This window comes from Malaclemys terrapin, chromosome 4 (genome assembly GCF_027887155.1).
Source record: "Malaclemys terrapin pileata isolate rMalTer1 chromosome 4, rMalTer1.hap1, whole genome shotgun sequence".
NCBI lineage: Eukaryota > Metazoa > Chordata > Testudines > Emydidae > Malaclemys > Malaclemys terrapin.
In genome coordinates this window covers 69,075,204-69,092,235 of record NC_071508.1, presented here as the reverse complement: position 1 = coordinate 69,092,235, position 17,032 = coordinate 69,075,204, and the positions used below count along the sequence as shown (strand labels likewise).

The following is a 17,032-nucleotide window of genomic DNA, read 5'->3' as shown; positions in this document are numbered from 1 at the left end:
CCCGATCCTACTGAAATCAGTGGGAGTTTTGTGAATAATTTCAGTGTCTCCAGAATTTCACCCCCAATGTTTTAAACAACACAAAATAGCTGGGGAATGAGTGAAGAGAGCTGAAATCACAAGTCATTTAGGAATGATGCATGTGTGTTTTTAATGAAAATTGTATTCCTCCTTCTTCATATTTGTCTCATTTTGCCTGGGGGTGGAAAAGAGAAGGGGGAGGGGGCACTGAGTTCAGGGCCAGAACTCAACAAAATGACTCTGGAGTAACTGAGAGCAAAGCTTGCTCCGTCTCTGAGTACTAGGTATAAAATGGATATATGAACACCACCAAAAGTGTGGAAGTGCTTACAAATTGTTTTACTGAACATTTGATATCGTGTTTTGTTTTTTAAAGGTACATGACTGATGGTGGTTTGGGCCTGTACACTCGTAGACTGAATCGGCTACCAGATGGGATGGCTGCAGTGCGGGAGACACTGCAGCGTAACACCTCACTGGGACTAGGAGATGCTGACAGGTATGCTAGTGTCAAGCAAATGCATGTTTAGATTGTGCCTTTTTACAGTGTCATAATTTGCAGCTGCTAATGCATGTTGAAATTCAGGTAAACAGCTGTGTAGTGGAATTTCAGTAGTTGACTATCTGGTTGTAAGGGCTCTAATACTGTGTACCACTTAATGTGTTAGGAAAAGGGCACAGACACAGCAGAAATTCTTTAAAATATGGTCCTCTGATTGTAATGTGGGTTTCTCAAGTGGGTTTTTGTGGACTGGAAAGAACAAAAGCATATTTTAAAAATTCTACTTTTAATACATTGGACTTGAAAAAGAAAGGCACAATTCTCTTCTCACTTTCATTGACGTAACTTCATTAACTTCAATGAGAAGAATCAAGCCCAGAGACTGGTATGAGGGCTTTGTCAGGTTATTAAAAGGAACATGATTAACTGGAGAGAAGAGAATTTAGGGAGGTTGATCCAAAAGGAAGCTTCTGCAGAAGATATGTGACGTACATAGCTGGGTTGTGATGAATAGAAAAAGCTGAGTACTTTTGCTTTGTAACCGGATTTGATTAGGACTTCCTAACCCCTCCCAACCATCGTGCTTGATGAATTTAACGTAAGCAGTTGATGTATTGGTTGAACCTAGCCTTTGCACTGAGAACATTTGCAGAAGGGCCCATGCATGGCCTCTACATTTCCATAAAGTGCCCCTAAGTAGTAGATTTTGAGCTTCACTTTTTAATCAGATTTTGAAGTTAGCAAATGTGTTTTTCACCTTTCCTGGAACATATTGTAATAGACTTCATTTGCTGTGGTTGAGATCTTCTGGTTGGTGACAACTAGATTAATAAGGGTATAATAGAGTAAAGGAGAATCTAGTATAGGAGAATCTAGGTGTGGTTTTTGAGGAGATCAGATCTGGATTACCTCCCCCTCTAATGTTTACAGCATCTGTCACACTTTCATTTGGTATGAAAATCTTCCTGAGTTCTATGTGCTAAGTCACTTGCCTGAAATCCAGCCTGCCTGTGTGTGGTTTTCTTATTTCTTACAAGAGCTTTTTATTTCAGCTTTAAATAAATTCCAGTTAGAGGAATCATGTCACATTGCAAAAGAAAAGGCAATTACTTGCTAGTAGCAACTTGTTACAGAGAAACCAAAGAACTCATTTGGTGAAAGAGCTTTCATCATCCTCATAATTAGAAATTAAGGAGAATGGGCGAGAGAAGGAGGGTGGTTATGAAAATGAATCTTATAACTTGAGTTGGAAGAAGAAACCATACAAGTACTGAAGGCTGGGTCCATGTTGCTGACTCAGGAGCAAAACAGGATCATGAGCACTAGATAGATTCCACTTCGTCCCAGATACTGTGGCTTTATTATTAATAGTTTGGTTAAAACCTTTCTAATTAGAATACAGTAGTTGTATTTATCTATTTGTCTTAAACAGAAGTTTGGTGCATTCTGCTATAGGCTAAGGCCCAGAGTTTAAAGGCATTTAGGTGTCGCTGTGCTCAGTATTGCAATGTGTAACATACCTAGGAGCCTAAATCTCAATATCAAAAGGGATTTAGGCACTTAGGAGCCAGAATCCCATGGACAGTTGATGGGAGCTAGGATCCTACATATCTAAATCCCTTCTAAAAATGAGATTAAGCTTCTAAATCAATTACGTGTTTCAACATTGAGCTCAGCAACGCGTAAATATCTTGAAAAATTTGAGTCTGAGATTTGAAAAAAGCTCCTATTCAGTCATTGAGCATTTAAAACATGAGATTAAAACCAAGGGCTTGTCACACGGGCCTTTGCTGCGTGGCAGGATGTGACCATGCACTAGCCTGCTGCTCATTAATGTCCCATGTGGACACTGCACAGCACACTGGAAGGTCCATAGTGCACTTTGACATATTGCTGTTTGAAACGGGAGTTTGTCAAAGCCCATTTCTGTACTTTCAGCGTGCTGTAGCAGTGACCACGTGGGATGTTACTGTGAGACAAGCTAAAGCACTATAGATTCACGCCCTGATGTGTGATGTAGTAATGTTTTGTGTAGACAAATCCTAAATTTTAATTCATTTCTCAACTGAACTTTTACTCTAATGAAGGGTAATCTAATAAAATGATATAACAAAGGGTTAGAGTCTACTCCATCTATGAACAGAGTTAACGATTGTTCAGTTCTGCTCAAGTAGTTTACCTAGAAAATATGTATGAAGATTAAATTTAGCTCACCATAAATAGCTGTAAACTGAATACCATGAGAAAACCCAGTGTGAAAATATAGCAAATCACACCTAAATGGTTATTTAGTTAAAGAATTCCCAAAGGAGTTTTTGCAATTTGCTTACTTGTTTTACTTACTAGTGTGATCTCATGAATTGTAGATGGCTAGTAGAGAAGCTTTTGTACATTAGCTCTATTAGCATAAAACATAGCCCTCACAAGGTACATTTCCCCCTGCAGCAGGAGAGGAAATCTGAATTAGGCAGTTTAATTTAATGCTTGATTGCAAGGTTAATGGAATCATCACACAACACAGCTGAGTTTATTTACTCACTTGAAGAAAGTGTGTGTGTGTGTGTGTGTGTGTGTGTGTGTGTGTGTGTGTGTGTGTGTGTGTGTGTGTGTGTGGAACAGACAGCATTTTTAATGCCTTTTTATTGAGTGTTTTTTTTTTAAAGTTTGTAAATTAACCACCTATGGTTTCATCTCTTCCATGTTTATGGTTTGGTGTTTACCATCTGGTTGCTTAAGTTTGTTTCACATTGTCAGAGAGGGCTGCTTGATCTAAAGCTACATTAGATTCATGCTCAAAGCTCTCAATTACTAGAGTGCACGTAGTAGAGGAGCAGAAAATGGATCTCCGAGTTGAGAAAAAAGTTCAATATATCTGCGTACAAACATTTCTTGTTTCTTTCTGTGTAGATAATTTGAGACTGACATCTAGCTAAATTACTGTATCTTCCCGAATAGCTCAGAAGACTGTATTAGTGAATGTGACTTTATCAAGAATAACTTCAAAGCTACTATTAAATATATGATAAGGAAATATCAGTACATCTGTCTTTTTTAAGCCTTAATGAATGAGTGCTTATGAAACTACCTTTGAGTATGATTAAGTTGGAATATTTCATTTTTTTACTTTAGTTTGAGATTGGAAAAATTAGAATATTTTAATATGAAAAGTAAAACAGCTAAAAGGATTTAAATCATGCTTCACCTTTGCAATGGCCAAGGTTATAGCACAGTCCAGGAACACAATTATTGAAACTGTACATTTCTGCGGTACTGTGGGAGCAGATTGAGTTTAACTGTGTCACAGGAGTGTGCCATGATGTAACTATTTCCTGCAACTCAATAGCATTTCACAGCATAGACAAGAGTCTCAACTAATCTTATGATGATTATAGACATGGGTATGGACCTAAGAGAGGCAATGCACTGTGAGATACAGGAATTAGGAGTGAAACTGAACCAGAGCAGAATAAAATCAGGGAAATATAAAACACAAATGTAGTGATGTTAATATGAAAGTTGGTCAATGGAGAGAAACCCAATATTTTAATGCAGTCACCACTAGGGAATCTTTTGGATAAATGTGTATAACTCAGCAACATTATTTTTGTTTCACTAATACCATCTTAATTCCTCTCGCTTACACCAGTGTAACATTATCTACTTCCATGGAGTTAATCCTAATTTACAGCAGTGTAAGAGGGGAATTAAGCCTAGGGATTTTTCCCCATCTGCTCAAACTCCATAGTAAAAACTGAAATAGAAACTTCAAACTTGCAACCACCTGTAGGTATCAGTGATTAAAACTGTAGATGTCACTGGTTGTGGATTTTTACCGTGCCTTTCACAATAGACCATGGTCTATAACTAGGGCGCCTAGGTGCTGTGGTAACACAAATAATTAATAAAAATTGTTGCAAGATAAAGATCGGAGCTAATGGATGCACACAACAGAATGAAAAACTAGAGACCTTTTGACAATGTCAAAAGACAGTGGCAGAGGACAGAGCAAGTAATGAAAAGCAGACAGCCATAGCCAAGGAATAGATGTCTATGACTGAAAAGTGCAGAGGAAGAAAATAACATAATTGTCAGCCCACTGACCCCGACAGCAAGTTATAGATAGCAAATAGCTTACTGTAGCCCTAGTACTGTTTAGACTCTAAGGCACTATGTCCTGTCATCATTCATCCCATGGAACTGCATGTGAATTGATGGTAGGTTGTGACCTTTATTAAATTGGCTATAAACTATACTATTGAATAGCCTGTGACTTGACTGGAAAATCCTTCATTTTCCTCATATGACAGTGTTGTGCAATTCTCACATATCAGTTTACCTCTAATTTAATTAAAATATTCTGGGCAGATTAATTGCTTTTAAAGTCTGTATTCATTTTATGTACAAAGACTTTAAACAACCACAGCAAATTTCAGAAGAAAAAAATTGGTCCATAAACGTAAAACTAGAGGATTATACAGAATACAAAAATATTAATGCTTTGTCTGGTAGTCTATGCCAAATGTAGGAAGAGGTTCTTTTTTACATCACACATACATATTCTGTTGTGTTGTATGTTTTTCTCTTTAAAGAATGCAATACTCATTAGTAATATGAAATATTTATTTTAATGGCTTTCAAAAAAGCAAAGATCGATTCCTTTGGAAGAGAGTTGACTCTCAGAATGACAGCATCTACAGCAATTTGCCTGAGATGAATGGCTACTTTTTAGGCAGTGGGAAGAAATCTGTATTTCATGTTTGCAGGGAACTTGAACAAATGTTAGGTGCAAAAGAAATGGTAATAACAAATGGGGACTTTCAATAATAATTAACAGTAATACATTGGACTTATTTCACTTTTCATGCAAACATCTTCATGCAGCTCACAAAGGCGGGCAATAGTATCCCTGTTTTAAAGCTGGAGTACAGAGAACGGTTAAGGGACTTACCTAAGGTCATAGTACAAGCCAGTGGTAGAGTTAAATGTAGGTTGCATTCCTATATTTTGACTCTGAGCAATAGGCCACACTTTCATGGTGTAAAAATTGTAGGTTGAAGCATGCATAGGATCACTAGTTGTGAGTTAACGTGAAGTATAACAGGATTACATTGCTTTAAAATGACAAGGTTAGTAGTAAGTTGTGTTAGTGCTCAGTGGGGGATAGAGGTGGTTATATTATCTGGGTAGACATGGGAACTAGGAGTGCACTGCAAAAGAGTTGAGAAAGAGGTTGTAGATGTGATCATTTTGGAAGTAATACTCTCAAGTAATGCCATCACTTTTGGCAGGATAAGAATACTATCACAGATGCTGCAATAATATAAAAAGATGAATGGACTTATTTTTTTTATGATGTTCATCATGAAAATGTTGCCATTTACCATTTGCAATCAACACAATTCCACCACATGTCCCATACTAATGTTAATTACTTGTAAATAGTAGCATTTTAGTGGAAACTGTAGTGGTATCTTCCTTAGCCGAAATAAGAGAGACAAGGTGGGTGAGGTAATATCTTTTATTGGAACAACTTCTGTTGGTGAGAGAGACAAGCTTTTGAGCCACAAAAGAGCTCTGTGTGGCTAGAAACTAGACTTCCTCACCAACAGAAGTTGTTCCAATAAAAGATATTACCTCATCCATCTTGTCTCTGTAATATCCTGGCTACAGCTACACTGCATACAATAATTAGCTGAAATAGTACAGTTATTGTTACAGTAAGGTGTCTCTGTAGTTCCTGGCAAACAGGGTGATGAATCCTTTCCAGAGCAATGGTGAACCAAAAAGCCCATCAAAAATGGTATGCACTACAACAGTCATACTCCTCTCATCTTGGATTCAGTTTTATATAATTATGCTACTTTAAGAAGGGCAGCATGATATTGCTGTCCGTTACTGAAGTGCAAAAAACCTATTGAAAACGTGTCTGGAATTTAAGACAGGCTTTATCCTAAAATGTTAAAGCATGACTTGTTACATTTTAACCTTTAGGTTGTCAGCGCCTTGATTGCTTAGAGTCTGAGTGCACAAGCAGATACAGAACAGCTTTCAAGGTTAATGTGTAAGAAAACTATTTCAGTATATTTTTAACTCCAGAATACTCGTGACAATCTCTCTCCCCTTCAATGGCTTCTCCATGTGCTCACATGTTAATCCCTTATGCTCAGAGGCAGCTGTTTCAGTGCCTTTCTTATCTGAAATTGTGAAATTGCATCCAAAGTCTTGTAGTTCACATCAGGATTTCCTAATTTTTGTCAGACTGGAGAGATCTGAGTTAACCAGAGCCTTCATCCCACAGCAGAAGTGCAGTTGCTCTTCCAGCTAGTTGTAGCAACCATAGGAGTTAAGATGCTACAGTTGTTGCCATTAAAATGCTGTCATTTACCTTCTGGATTTCACTTTCCTACCCCCAACCCTTCACCTGCCTAAAGCCTTAAAAATTGCAAGTGCATGTGGTTGTGGAACAGCAATGTGGAGCAGGATACCTTCAGACAGGTATCAAATATAGTAGGTAAAATATATTTCACAAAAAATTGTGGAAAAGCCATAAATCTGGTAGATTTCAAATCCATCAAAGCATAAATATATATTAACACCTGTGCAACATCTGTGCACTAAGTCATGCAAACCGTATGATATAAATATATATACAGTTGCTTAATAGCAAAATCAAAGGATTACTCAGATGTTCAGTCCCACCAGATCTACCACTCAGCTGCATAGTCTGCTTAGATTTTATCAGTAAGCTCAAGAAGAAGCGCCACTCCAAAGATGTAAGATATACTTTGGTGCATGTTGATAATCATCCCGCAGCCTTTGAAAGATACCATGTTTATCTTGAAAAATCAGATACCACAGCAACAAAAAAACAAGTTTCTTTGAAGCTTTTGGCCTTGGGATTTTGTAACAAGGAGCAGCTAATTAAAATTTCCAGCAGTAACAATACAATATACCTTTATTTTGTATAGTAGCTTTTGTACAAGCTGTAACCAAAAATGCTTCTTAGGGCTAAATAATACAATTACTATACTAAACAGCAAATAAAAGCAGAGGGCAAAAGTGTAGAGGCCAATTCTGGGGGCTTTGGGGTAACAGGCCCTGACAGATCAAAAGACATTCTGCTCTCAGTCCAAAGAAAATAGGACAGTCATAGGGCAGGCATCCTTGGCCATAGGTCCAAATGAGAAAATAAACACAGGGCAGCTTCCTTGTGCCTAGATCAAATGGGCAATGATTCCCATTCTATGATTCTATGACAAAACAAATAAAAAAAGATACTGATTAAAGTCCTGGGCACAAGCATAGACCTCATCCAAACAAGACAAGCAGATAATTATCAAGTTCTTCTTCCCTCACCCATATCTGGTTCAGGAGTCTCCTGGGCACAGAAGCTACTAGAGAACAACTCCTCCCCTTTCTCAAGAACCTTCTGCCACTGCGGAGCTACAGTACTGCCACCCAGCAGTTTAACAAGCCACTCCTGCCAGCTACTCCAGGGCTGGCAGCTCACCTCGGGTAGTCTTTCCAGGCTCGATTGGTCTCCATAGTTCAAAACTCACATCCTGAATTGGCTTCATCACAGAGATAGATACTAAAGACATGGAATGGATCTGGACCCCAGAGAATGATACCTATCTTTACTCCTGGTCTGTCTAGGCCACCCCCAGAGATAGCCATTGTGGGCCTGATTCTCCATTGCCTTATACTTGGCGTTTTCATTTTACACCTATGAAAGTGGGTGTAAAACACCACAGATCTTACCTGTGTACATTAGAAGGGACTTCTGACTTTTTCAAAGCATTGGGTATTGCTTCCAACTATAAAACCATGTTGATCACTAGTCTGATCCAGTATGACTAAACTTATTTTCCTACACATCGGCCTAAATTTTCCTAAAGTGTTTTTTCTTTGTGTGTAAGCATATATGTGTGCATGTAAATATAGTGATGTATATGCAATTCAGAGGCTATGTGAAGCCAGTGATATTTTGTATTTCCAGTGCCCTTGCCTGGAACTAGCATTCTCTGTTACGTGCAATTTCTTTTAAAAATGCTTTGGGCATTAAGCTTGTATTCCACGAGTAAACAAATTTTGCTGATACAAAGGCCATTTTAAACTGTATCAGGGACTTTGTGCTTTGCATGACAAACCAAAGAATGTACAATGTTCGCTGACACAGTGCAGACCCTGTTATTTAGTTTTTCATGTCTAATAGCAACAATGTCAACATAGTCTCAAGATTGACCTACTCTAGTAACCTCTGAGTTTAGGATTTGGAGATTGGATAGATAAAACTAATGACAGTTTTCAAACTCCAAAAGCAGATTCACATGTTTGTACTACTTGACCAGCTTGAAGGTTTTGATATGGCTGTAAAGCAAATGTAAAGAGAGTTGGGGCTGAAGGTGGGTTCTTTCTCATTCTGTGTGCAGTCTGAAATGTCTCCTTTTTTAAAAGATGAACACCACAACCACAACTCCTATGGCCTGTGTTATATTTTTGGGAGTTCGATGATACGCAGTGCAAAAGACTTTTTATTAAAAAAAAAAAAAAAACACCTCAGTGCTTAAGAAAGGCTCAGGAGACTGAAGTCTTTAGCCATTGTCAGGTATAACTTGGGTGATAGTGGTGCAAGCTTTCCCACACTGTTCTGCCAATCTGTGCCACTGCTGACCTAGAAAAATGTCTAGGGGTGAGAAAATAATGTCGTTTCCATGCCCGTTTAATGATTGGCTTCCCTGCTGAGGTGACCAAGAAAGCTATTTAGTTGGGTTTTTTTTGCAATGGGGACACCTTTCCATTAGAAAATGGATAAAGACTGTCAACTCATTTCACTTACTGTGATATGATGACCCATGTGTCTCCTGTTGATAATCAATGGGAGTGGCGTGGCATAAAGCCAATCCAGCACTTGGAAAATGTACCTTTATGATTTCTAATTTACCTCACTTGGACAGTGCATTAGGCCTTTCAGTGGAATTGTTCACAGTTGTATATAACGCTAGTGTGGGATGACAATTATATTTGCTTGTATATCGCAGATATCTTTTCAGTTGGTATGTGATTCCATGTCATTTGTTAATAAACAAATTTCATCTTAACAGCCAGGAGATTAGCATTTTACACAGTGACTTTACTTCAGCAATAATTGTACTGCTTTGGAAGTTATATAAAAAACAGGCAGTCCATAACCATGATAAGCTTGTCTCTCATCTTCCTTGCTGTGCTTCTTTTGGCTCTTTTATCTCCTTATCTTGAGTTGTCTTCAGCAGACTTGCTGAATTTTCAGTAGATTTACCCCAAAACTTGCTTGCTTCAATTCAGTGAATAAGAATTGTCCTTGGGATTAGGACACTAAATATCCAAAAGAAACTATAAGGGTTATATACCAATGAAGTCAATATATTTACAAGATTACATATTTCATAAACAACCACCTCTCTCAGATGTTGTATATGGCAGCTTGTCTACTGGACAATGACTTCAAAGGAGAGAGTTTCCCTGTTTTCCTAGAGAACTAAATGGAGTTCTTCCTGCCTGAGCAATGTCAGGAAAAACTGAATAGGCCACACAATCTAGAACATGTGTCCCTGACTTGACACACCTTAACAGTGCTGCCATCTGGGGAGGTGATGGGATCTGACAAAATGAAGGTTCCTTCTTGCGGCCATCAGGAAAGAGTCCCACTGACCAAATCCACCCTGGTATCTGCATTTTCATAAAGGATTCACTCCCTCTCCCCACCCCCACCTCGTCTGACTTAATGGCACTTGCTGCTACATCATTGCAGAGTGACTCCTGAAGGCTATGCAAGAGGAAAAGAGGGAAGATGGAACTACAGAGTTCTGGGGGTGGAGACTTCATATCATAAATGGCTCATTTGAATGGGTCTGCACCTTGGGCACGATTCTGTGCCATATCTCAAAGGAGGTGTGATCCATATAGGGGAGGGTACAAACCAAGAGATCCCCTGGTTTAAGTTAGAGCAGCTCCTGGCATTTATGATTGCTGCCCATAGCTGCAAATGGATTGCTCCATAGCCCAGGTCACTAGTGTTCGCAATTCTGATATCCCATCCTGCCCTCAGCCACTCAGCATTCTGCAGGGGCTAATTAAGCTAACTTTGGGGCCCCCTTCTGGCAGTTGAGCTGCTGTAAAGGGCCCACAGAAGAGTGCAGACTCCACAGAACAAGTAGCCCCTCTGCCCCTGCTCCTACCGCCCTGAACCACGGGATCTTGAAGCTGAGACAACTTGTGGGTTTAGGTACTCTTTACAACCACATTGAGATTCCACCCGATATTTGTAAGTATATCGCTTAAATATATATATACTAAGTTTACATTAGACAATTACACACAATACACTGGAAAATCTTTGTCTGTCAAGACAGCTACTGTAAGACAGTGTAACTTATTTTTTATTAGTAGTAGTTTATTCTATTCAGTTTTTCAGTAAAAAATAAAGCACTTGATTCTGATTTAGCTTACAGCTGTGTAACTTGAGGATAACTCCTTTGAAGTAAATGGAGTTTTATTTTTGTAAAATGGGTATAAACCCCAAAGGGCTTCAGGGAACTCTCTCATTGTGGGAGGCCACACTCAAGTATATCAGGGTGTAAATGGTCAATAAGTAGCCAGAGGGTCACACTGGACACTGGAACTCTAACCTTTGAATAGTATCTGAGAAAAGCCCCAGGTCTGAGTTTAAAGAATTTTAGTTGCTTAACTTTTCACTCCTTAACTGACACGGGTTCAATTCAGCTGATACTGCCGTGCTGCTGCATGCTCTCATCTGCCTCAAGTAATTTTTTATCTTCTTAATCTAATTTTAACTTTAAATTGCATCTTCACTAATTATTCTGTAGTTTGAGTTACTCTTAATTTGCATCAACTAATTAATCAGTTTGTTTTTGGAGGAAATGAGATATTCCTTTGAATTTTTCAAATAGATATCTCCTCCTGTCCCCCCCCAATTCATGTTCTAGCATAGGTGATTTATTCTTGTCATGAAACTTGCAACCAGGAATGTTCATAGTAACATTCCTGGCTGTGCTTTGCATTTGTTTGAAACTATTGATACTTGGTAGGTGCTATCTGATTTGTATGTAAACAGTTCTGGGTTTCACTTGTTTTTTGTTAAGTGTTTTGATTTTCAGAGAGAACAAAATGCAGGCTCGATACTACATTCCATGTGCCCACACATCTGAAGTTGAAAAGCTGTTTTGGATGTGTAAGGAATGAGGGATCAGGAATAGTCAGAGGTGAAAACATAGAAAAAGGAGAGGGAAAGGAGGAGGGAAAATCATAAATGAGTAAGCATACGAAACCAATAGATATTAACATCCTCATGCTGGGTGAAGTTCAGATACCACTCCTGTCTTCAAATTGGAGTAGGAGTGAGCATCGTACTGTTCCTTGTCTGACTACAATAGGGATACAATTGCTGGTTTTGTAGCTTATCCGTACCTGGTATCTCATGACACCTAATGTGCCAGCTCTAAGTTTTGCTGTTTTTTGGTTTTTTTTAATATCACTAGTTACATAGTGGTGCCTTGGGATTAGTGGCAAACTGTAATAGTCAGCATTCTTTACTATTGTGGAGAAGGGTTGGGTTTTGCCCATAGCCCCAAAATTTAGACAGTGTACCCTCAGATGTCTTCTCTGTGGCTCAGAGCTCTGTTAGCTGAGTTTCTGCAATGGCTGCTTACTGTTCCTTGATTTTTCTCTCTCTCCCACTCCCCGCCCCATTTCTGTTCTTTACCATGCTACATTGCTTACAGTCAGTTCAACATGAGGCTGCTAAACTTTTCTTTCCCATGAATCTTACTGTGTGTCATCCATCCTCTCTCCCTGGCCCTGCTCTGGTTGCTTAAAACAACTGTTTCATCCCCTCCCATGTCATCTGCTATTTCCTCCATTCTACCCAAGCTGGCTGCTTCGCTGTCCCTTTTTTCTTCCATCTCACACTGTCTTCTCTGCAGCCTAATTTGAACACTAGCCCCCACTAGCAATGGCTAAGATCCCTCTGCCTCTACTTTCAGGAAGCTATTGAAACCTTTTCTGTTAAACAGATGTTTGAATCTAATGGTCATACCCCACTTGTGGAGTAATATCAGTCACTGATTGGATCTATAGATTTTAGCCCTTTGGGATAGAGAACCACTTCATGCTGGAAATTGACCTGCTGCTATAAAGAGTAGAGAACATTTGTGGCATTGTATGCATTTTCAGAAATGATCACATGGTAGGAAGGATTGCTGAGGAAGAAAAAATTAAGAGAGCCAAACATAATTTATAACTTCTTATTTGGCTAAGCAAGGATGGGTGGGAAGGTGGGAGAGAGGACATAGCTGTCGACAGATATTTAAAGGATACTAGCACATCATAATTTAGTGTTGTTTCACATAGGAATAATGGAATCAGATTAAGACAGGGAACATTTACACTGAACATAAGGAAAAACTCCTTGACACGTAATGAACTGTGAAATAGTCTCTTAAAGTGGGAGAGGTGGCAGATCTAGTCCTTGGAATTTTTAAATCTGAACTGAGCAAAACATTACAGAAGAATTGCACATTGACAGGAAGGTGGACGGGATGATCTAGGACATATTTTCGAGATCTAACCCAGGGAATTTAATATTAATATGAAGCTATTATTAAAACACATTACTTTTCTATTTGATAGGTTAAAGTATTTTGCTAGTCCTGAGCACAATTCTTGAGTACGATGCAAGATGGATAATTATCCATTAAACACCCAGTGGAATAGACAAATGGGTACTACCTGAAATAATTTAATATGGAGCCATCTTCCATTATTTTTGATTGATCCGAAGATGATGTACATCATTTTGTAGTCCTTTTGTAGTTAACCTCATGCCAGAATTTCTCCAATGGCAGTGTTGAAGTGTAAAATATTATCTATCAGTTGCAACTATAGTAACGTAGATCTGTTGACACATTCATCTGTCTAGTGATCTTATGTAGAATATGTTTAAAAATAGGCTGCAAGAAATCAGAGCTTGCACCCATGTGTTGGTGTCTGGAATGATCTCAGTTTTCTGTATAATACCCTTGACAAGACCTAACAGCAATGGAAATGTCTGTGAAAATTGTTTTTAAATTTCATAGGAAACAGTTTCATTTCTGAAGCAGTAACATTTATATAGCACCTTTCCTTCTAAATGACAGGTTTCAGAGTAGCAGCCGTGTTAGTCTGTATCCTCCAAAAGGATTTCAGACCACTTCCCCCTTTTCCACTGAGCACAAAGATGGGGCTCCATGGGTAGAAAGTGGGGAGAGGGCTGAACTTTTGCTTACTCTCCAACACATGGACCGACCACTGTAATCCTGCAGAGATTTACTGAGTTAATTTTGGCTTTGTCAGCATTAATTTATGACAGTTCCCCAACCACAGCGTGAAACCTCACTTCTTAGCCCATTGCAGTTAGTATCAGTAGTGTGGCTGTGTTCTGCTACTACTCAGGCAGGGCAGAGAAAAGAGAAAGCACTGTGGAGATACAGGATCTCTACATTGCCAACTTTCTATTTGCAGAAAACTGAACACCCTTGCCCCACCCCCTGCCCCATGCCTTCTCTGAGGCCTGCCCATTCCATACCCCCTCCCTCCGTCGCTCACTCACTCATTTTCACCGGCCTGGCGCAGGAGGTTGGGGTGCTAGAGGGGGTGCAGGCTCTGGCGTGGAGCCAGGGATGAGGGGTTTGGAGTGTGGGAGGGGACTCCAGGCTGGGGCAGGAAGTTGGGATGCAGAAGGGGGTGGGGCTGGGGATGAGGGGTTTGGGGTGCAGGAGGAAGCTCTGGACAGGGGCTGAGGGGTTCAGAGTGCAGGAGGGGACTCAGTGTAACTGGGGTAGGTGATTGGGGTGTGAGAAGGGGTACAGGCTCCAGGAGGGAGTTTGACTGCGTGAGGGGACTCGGGATTGGGGCATGGGAGGGGGTTGAGGGTATGGGATCTGGGCCGCACTCACCTCAGACAGCTCCCAGAAGTGGTGACATCTCCCTCTGGCTCCTAGGCAGAGGCGTGACCAGGTGGATCTGCGCGCTGCCACTGTCTGCAGGCACCGCCCCCGCAGCTCCCATTGGCCATAGTTCCAGTCAATGAGAGCCCCTGTGGCTGCCTAGGAGCCAGAGGGAGATGCCGGCAGTTTCCCGGGAGCCATGCAGAGCCAGGCAATCCTAACTTTGCCTGCCCCACTGCGGGCGGCCAACCGGACTTTTAACAGTCGGACTTCCAGTCAAAAACTGGATGGCTGGCAACCCTAGGCCTCCATTTTCTGGGGTTTTTATTTCTAAACCCCTTTGAAGGGCAAGAGGGGACATAAGGCTTTGACAGTGTGAGGACCTTAAAGTGGGGGTAAATTATTACATTAAGCCCCCTTTATGTTGTCCTAGTAGTGTAAAGGGGCCTCAGTGTAACTGGGAAACAGGCTCCTAAAGTTTCCAGTCTCCTATTTAAAAATACCCATTTAGGGCTGAAATTGGCCCTATATACATATTACCCAAGAAAAACTACATTAAGAGAACACTAAGGTTGCAAAGTCGAGCACTCCTAAGTTAGGAGATACCAGAACTAAGGTCAACCTTAATTCGGCTCCCAAGACAGCCTTAATTTGGCTCCCTTGTACGTGTGCATTATGATACAGTCTTTAATCATGTGATCATGCATTCTTTTCCACAGGTCCCTTGCCTCATTCATTGCACAGAATGGACCTGCTTTAGGGATGAATCAGGGTTGTGTAGTGAAGGAGATTGTCTGTTGGACCCCTGCTTCATTTGTTGCAGAAGTTGGAAGATGTATAGTGAATAAGGCAGGGGATTGCAGGGAGAGAAAGGAGGGTCTCATGGTTAAGAAAGTTGAATGCTGCTTTGGAGAATTGGATTCTATCCCTGCCTCTGCCACAGAGTTCCTGTGTGATGCTGGGCAAGTCACTTCGTCCAGACTTTTCACAGGATGACACTTATTATGTGTTCCTCATTTTCTGTTTGCTGAACTTGAGACTCTGGGGTCTGATTTCTCTCCTTTCCCTTTCCCTCCCCTAAGGCAAACATCTGTGATGGAAAATTTCAGGCCAAACTGTTAAAGTTTGACTAATTTATATGTAACTAACAACATGGTCTTATAATGGGTAGTGTTGGTCAATCTTAATAACAATGCTACCAGCCTTGCCTATAATATAACAATTTCTTCACTACTGCATTATAGCTAGCTATCTCTAGAGTGAAGGGTGTAGACATATCCACAGACAACAAACATGCCCAAAGCTCAATGGGGGTGAGGGAAATATTGGATAAGAGACAGCTGAGCAAACCTCGACTATTATGAAAATGTAACAGAATCTTTAAGCATCTTGCAGAACAGACAGGACCTCAATCTTCTGCAAAATGGGAAGTGGAGGGATGAGACATCACCCAAGAAATCAGTGATATGGGATATTTATGAAAGCAGATGGCTAACAAAACTGAGCCAATAAAAAAGCTTTGTTCAAAACTAGTTAATAAAATGAATTTATCTGCAGCAATTCATTGTTGGAGTAATTAAATGGTTACATTTATCAGGGGTTCAATCTTAGATGAAAAGGGTAGCAGGACTTAAAAGGGTTTATGATCTTGCATAGCTGAGTTCTTCTTCTTCTTATTATTGTTGTTATTTTATTATGTTAAAGAAAAAAGAAATTCAACTGCTTGTAACTTTATATTAGTTTGGAAGTAAAGAGAGAAATATAATTTAGGCAATTGTGCATGTACTATCCGTTACTATGAGTTACTTTTAAGCAGTCTGCAGTTCAATGCTGTTGTGGGATATTGTACCATGGGAGTGACTCCACTGTGCATTGAACAGATCAGATGCCTGAGGGCAATTAAATACACAAGATTCTCACTTTAAACAAGGCACTGAAGGGAGGCTCCCTGTTTCTGTGCAGTTAATCATCAAGAAAAGAATGAGTAGGAAAAGAAATAAGAGATGGAGCTTTTTAAGGAAAGGAGGTTAGACCTCTGCAGGATGTCTGATTGAGTTGCATCTCAGTAAATAATAAGCACTTGTTATGTTAATGGCCAGTATGTTCAGTAACGTGGTTTGCATTCAGATTATAGGTATATTAATTAGACTGTGCACATAACCAATAATACAGCTGCTAGTTTTTCTCCTTCCTAATGTTCTTGCTTTAGCATTTTTTTATTTATAAAACACCGCCAGATATTAGGGATTATTGCATATTTTTAGTTTGTAAAAGCACAGGTAATGTATGGATTCTGGCATTCTCAGACAGGAGCTCATTGATGATTTAAAAAAAAAAAAGTACATCACAAAAGTTTAAAGAACAAGACCATGACATATCTCACCTTCGGTACTGACTGCTTCCACTGTTGCACCTGATTATAATGAAACTAAAACAATTTAAAGAATTATACAAAACCAAAAATAGTTAAAACAGCCATGAAAGCCTGAATCTGAAACATAATAAATTGATCTAATACCTAGTAATA

General features: G+C 39.7%; 1 protein-coding gene across 7 annotated transcripts in view; it reads left to right on the top strand.

The window, feature by feature from the left end:
* NAV2 (neuron navigator 2) overlaps nucleotides 1-17,032 on the top strand; it is a 340,973-nt gene that overhangs the window by 226,846 nt on the left and 97,095 nt on the right. For all 7 annotated transcript variants that reach the window (XM_054026540.1, XM_054026538.1, XM_054026539.1 and 4 more), the window contains one exon: nucleotides 398-520. In XM_054026540.1, the coding sequence (XP_053882515.1) occupies nucleotides 398-520 (123 nt within the window). The remainder of the gene's footprint in view (nucleotides 1-397; nucleotides 521-17,032) is intronic.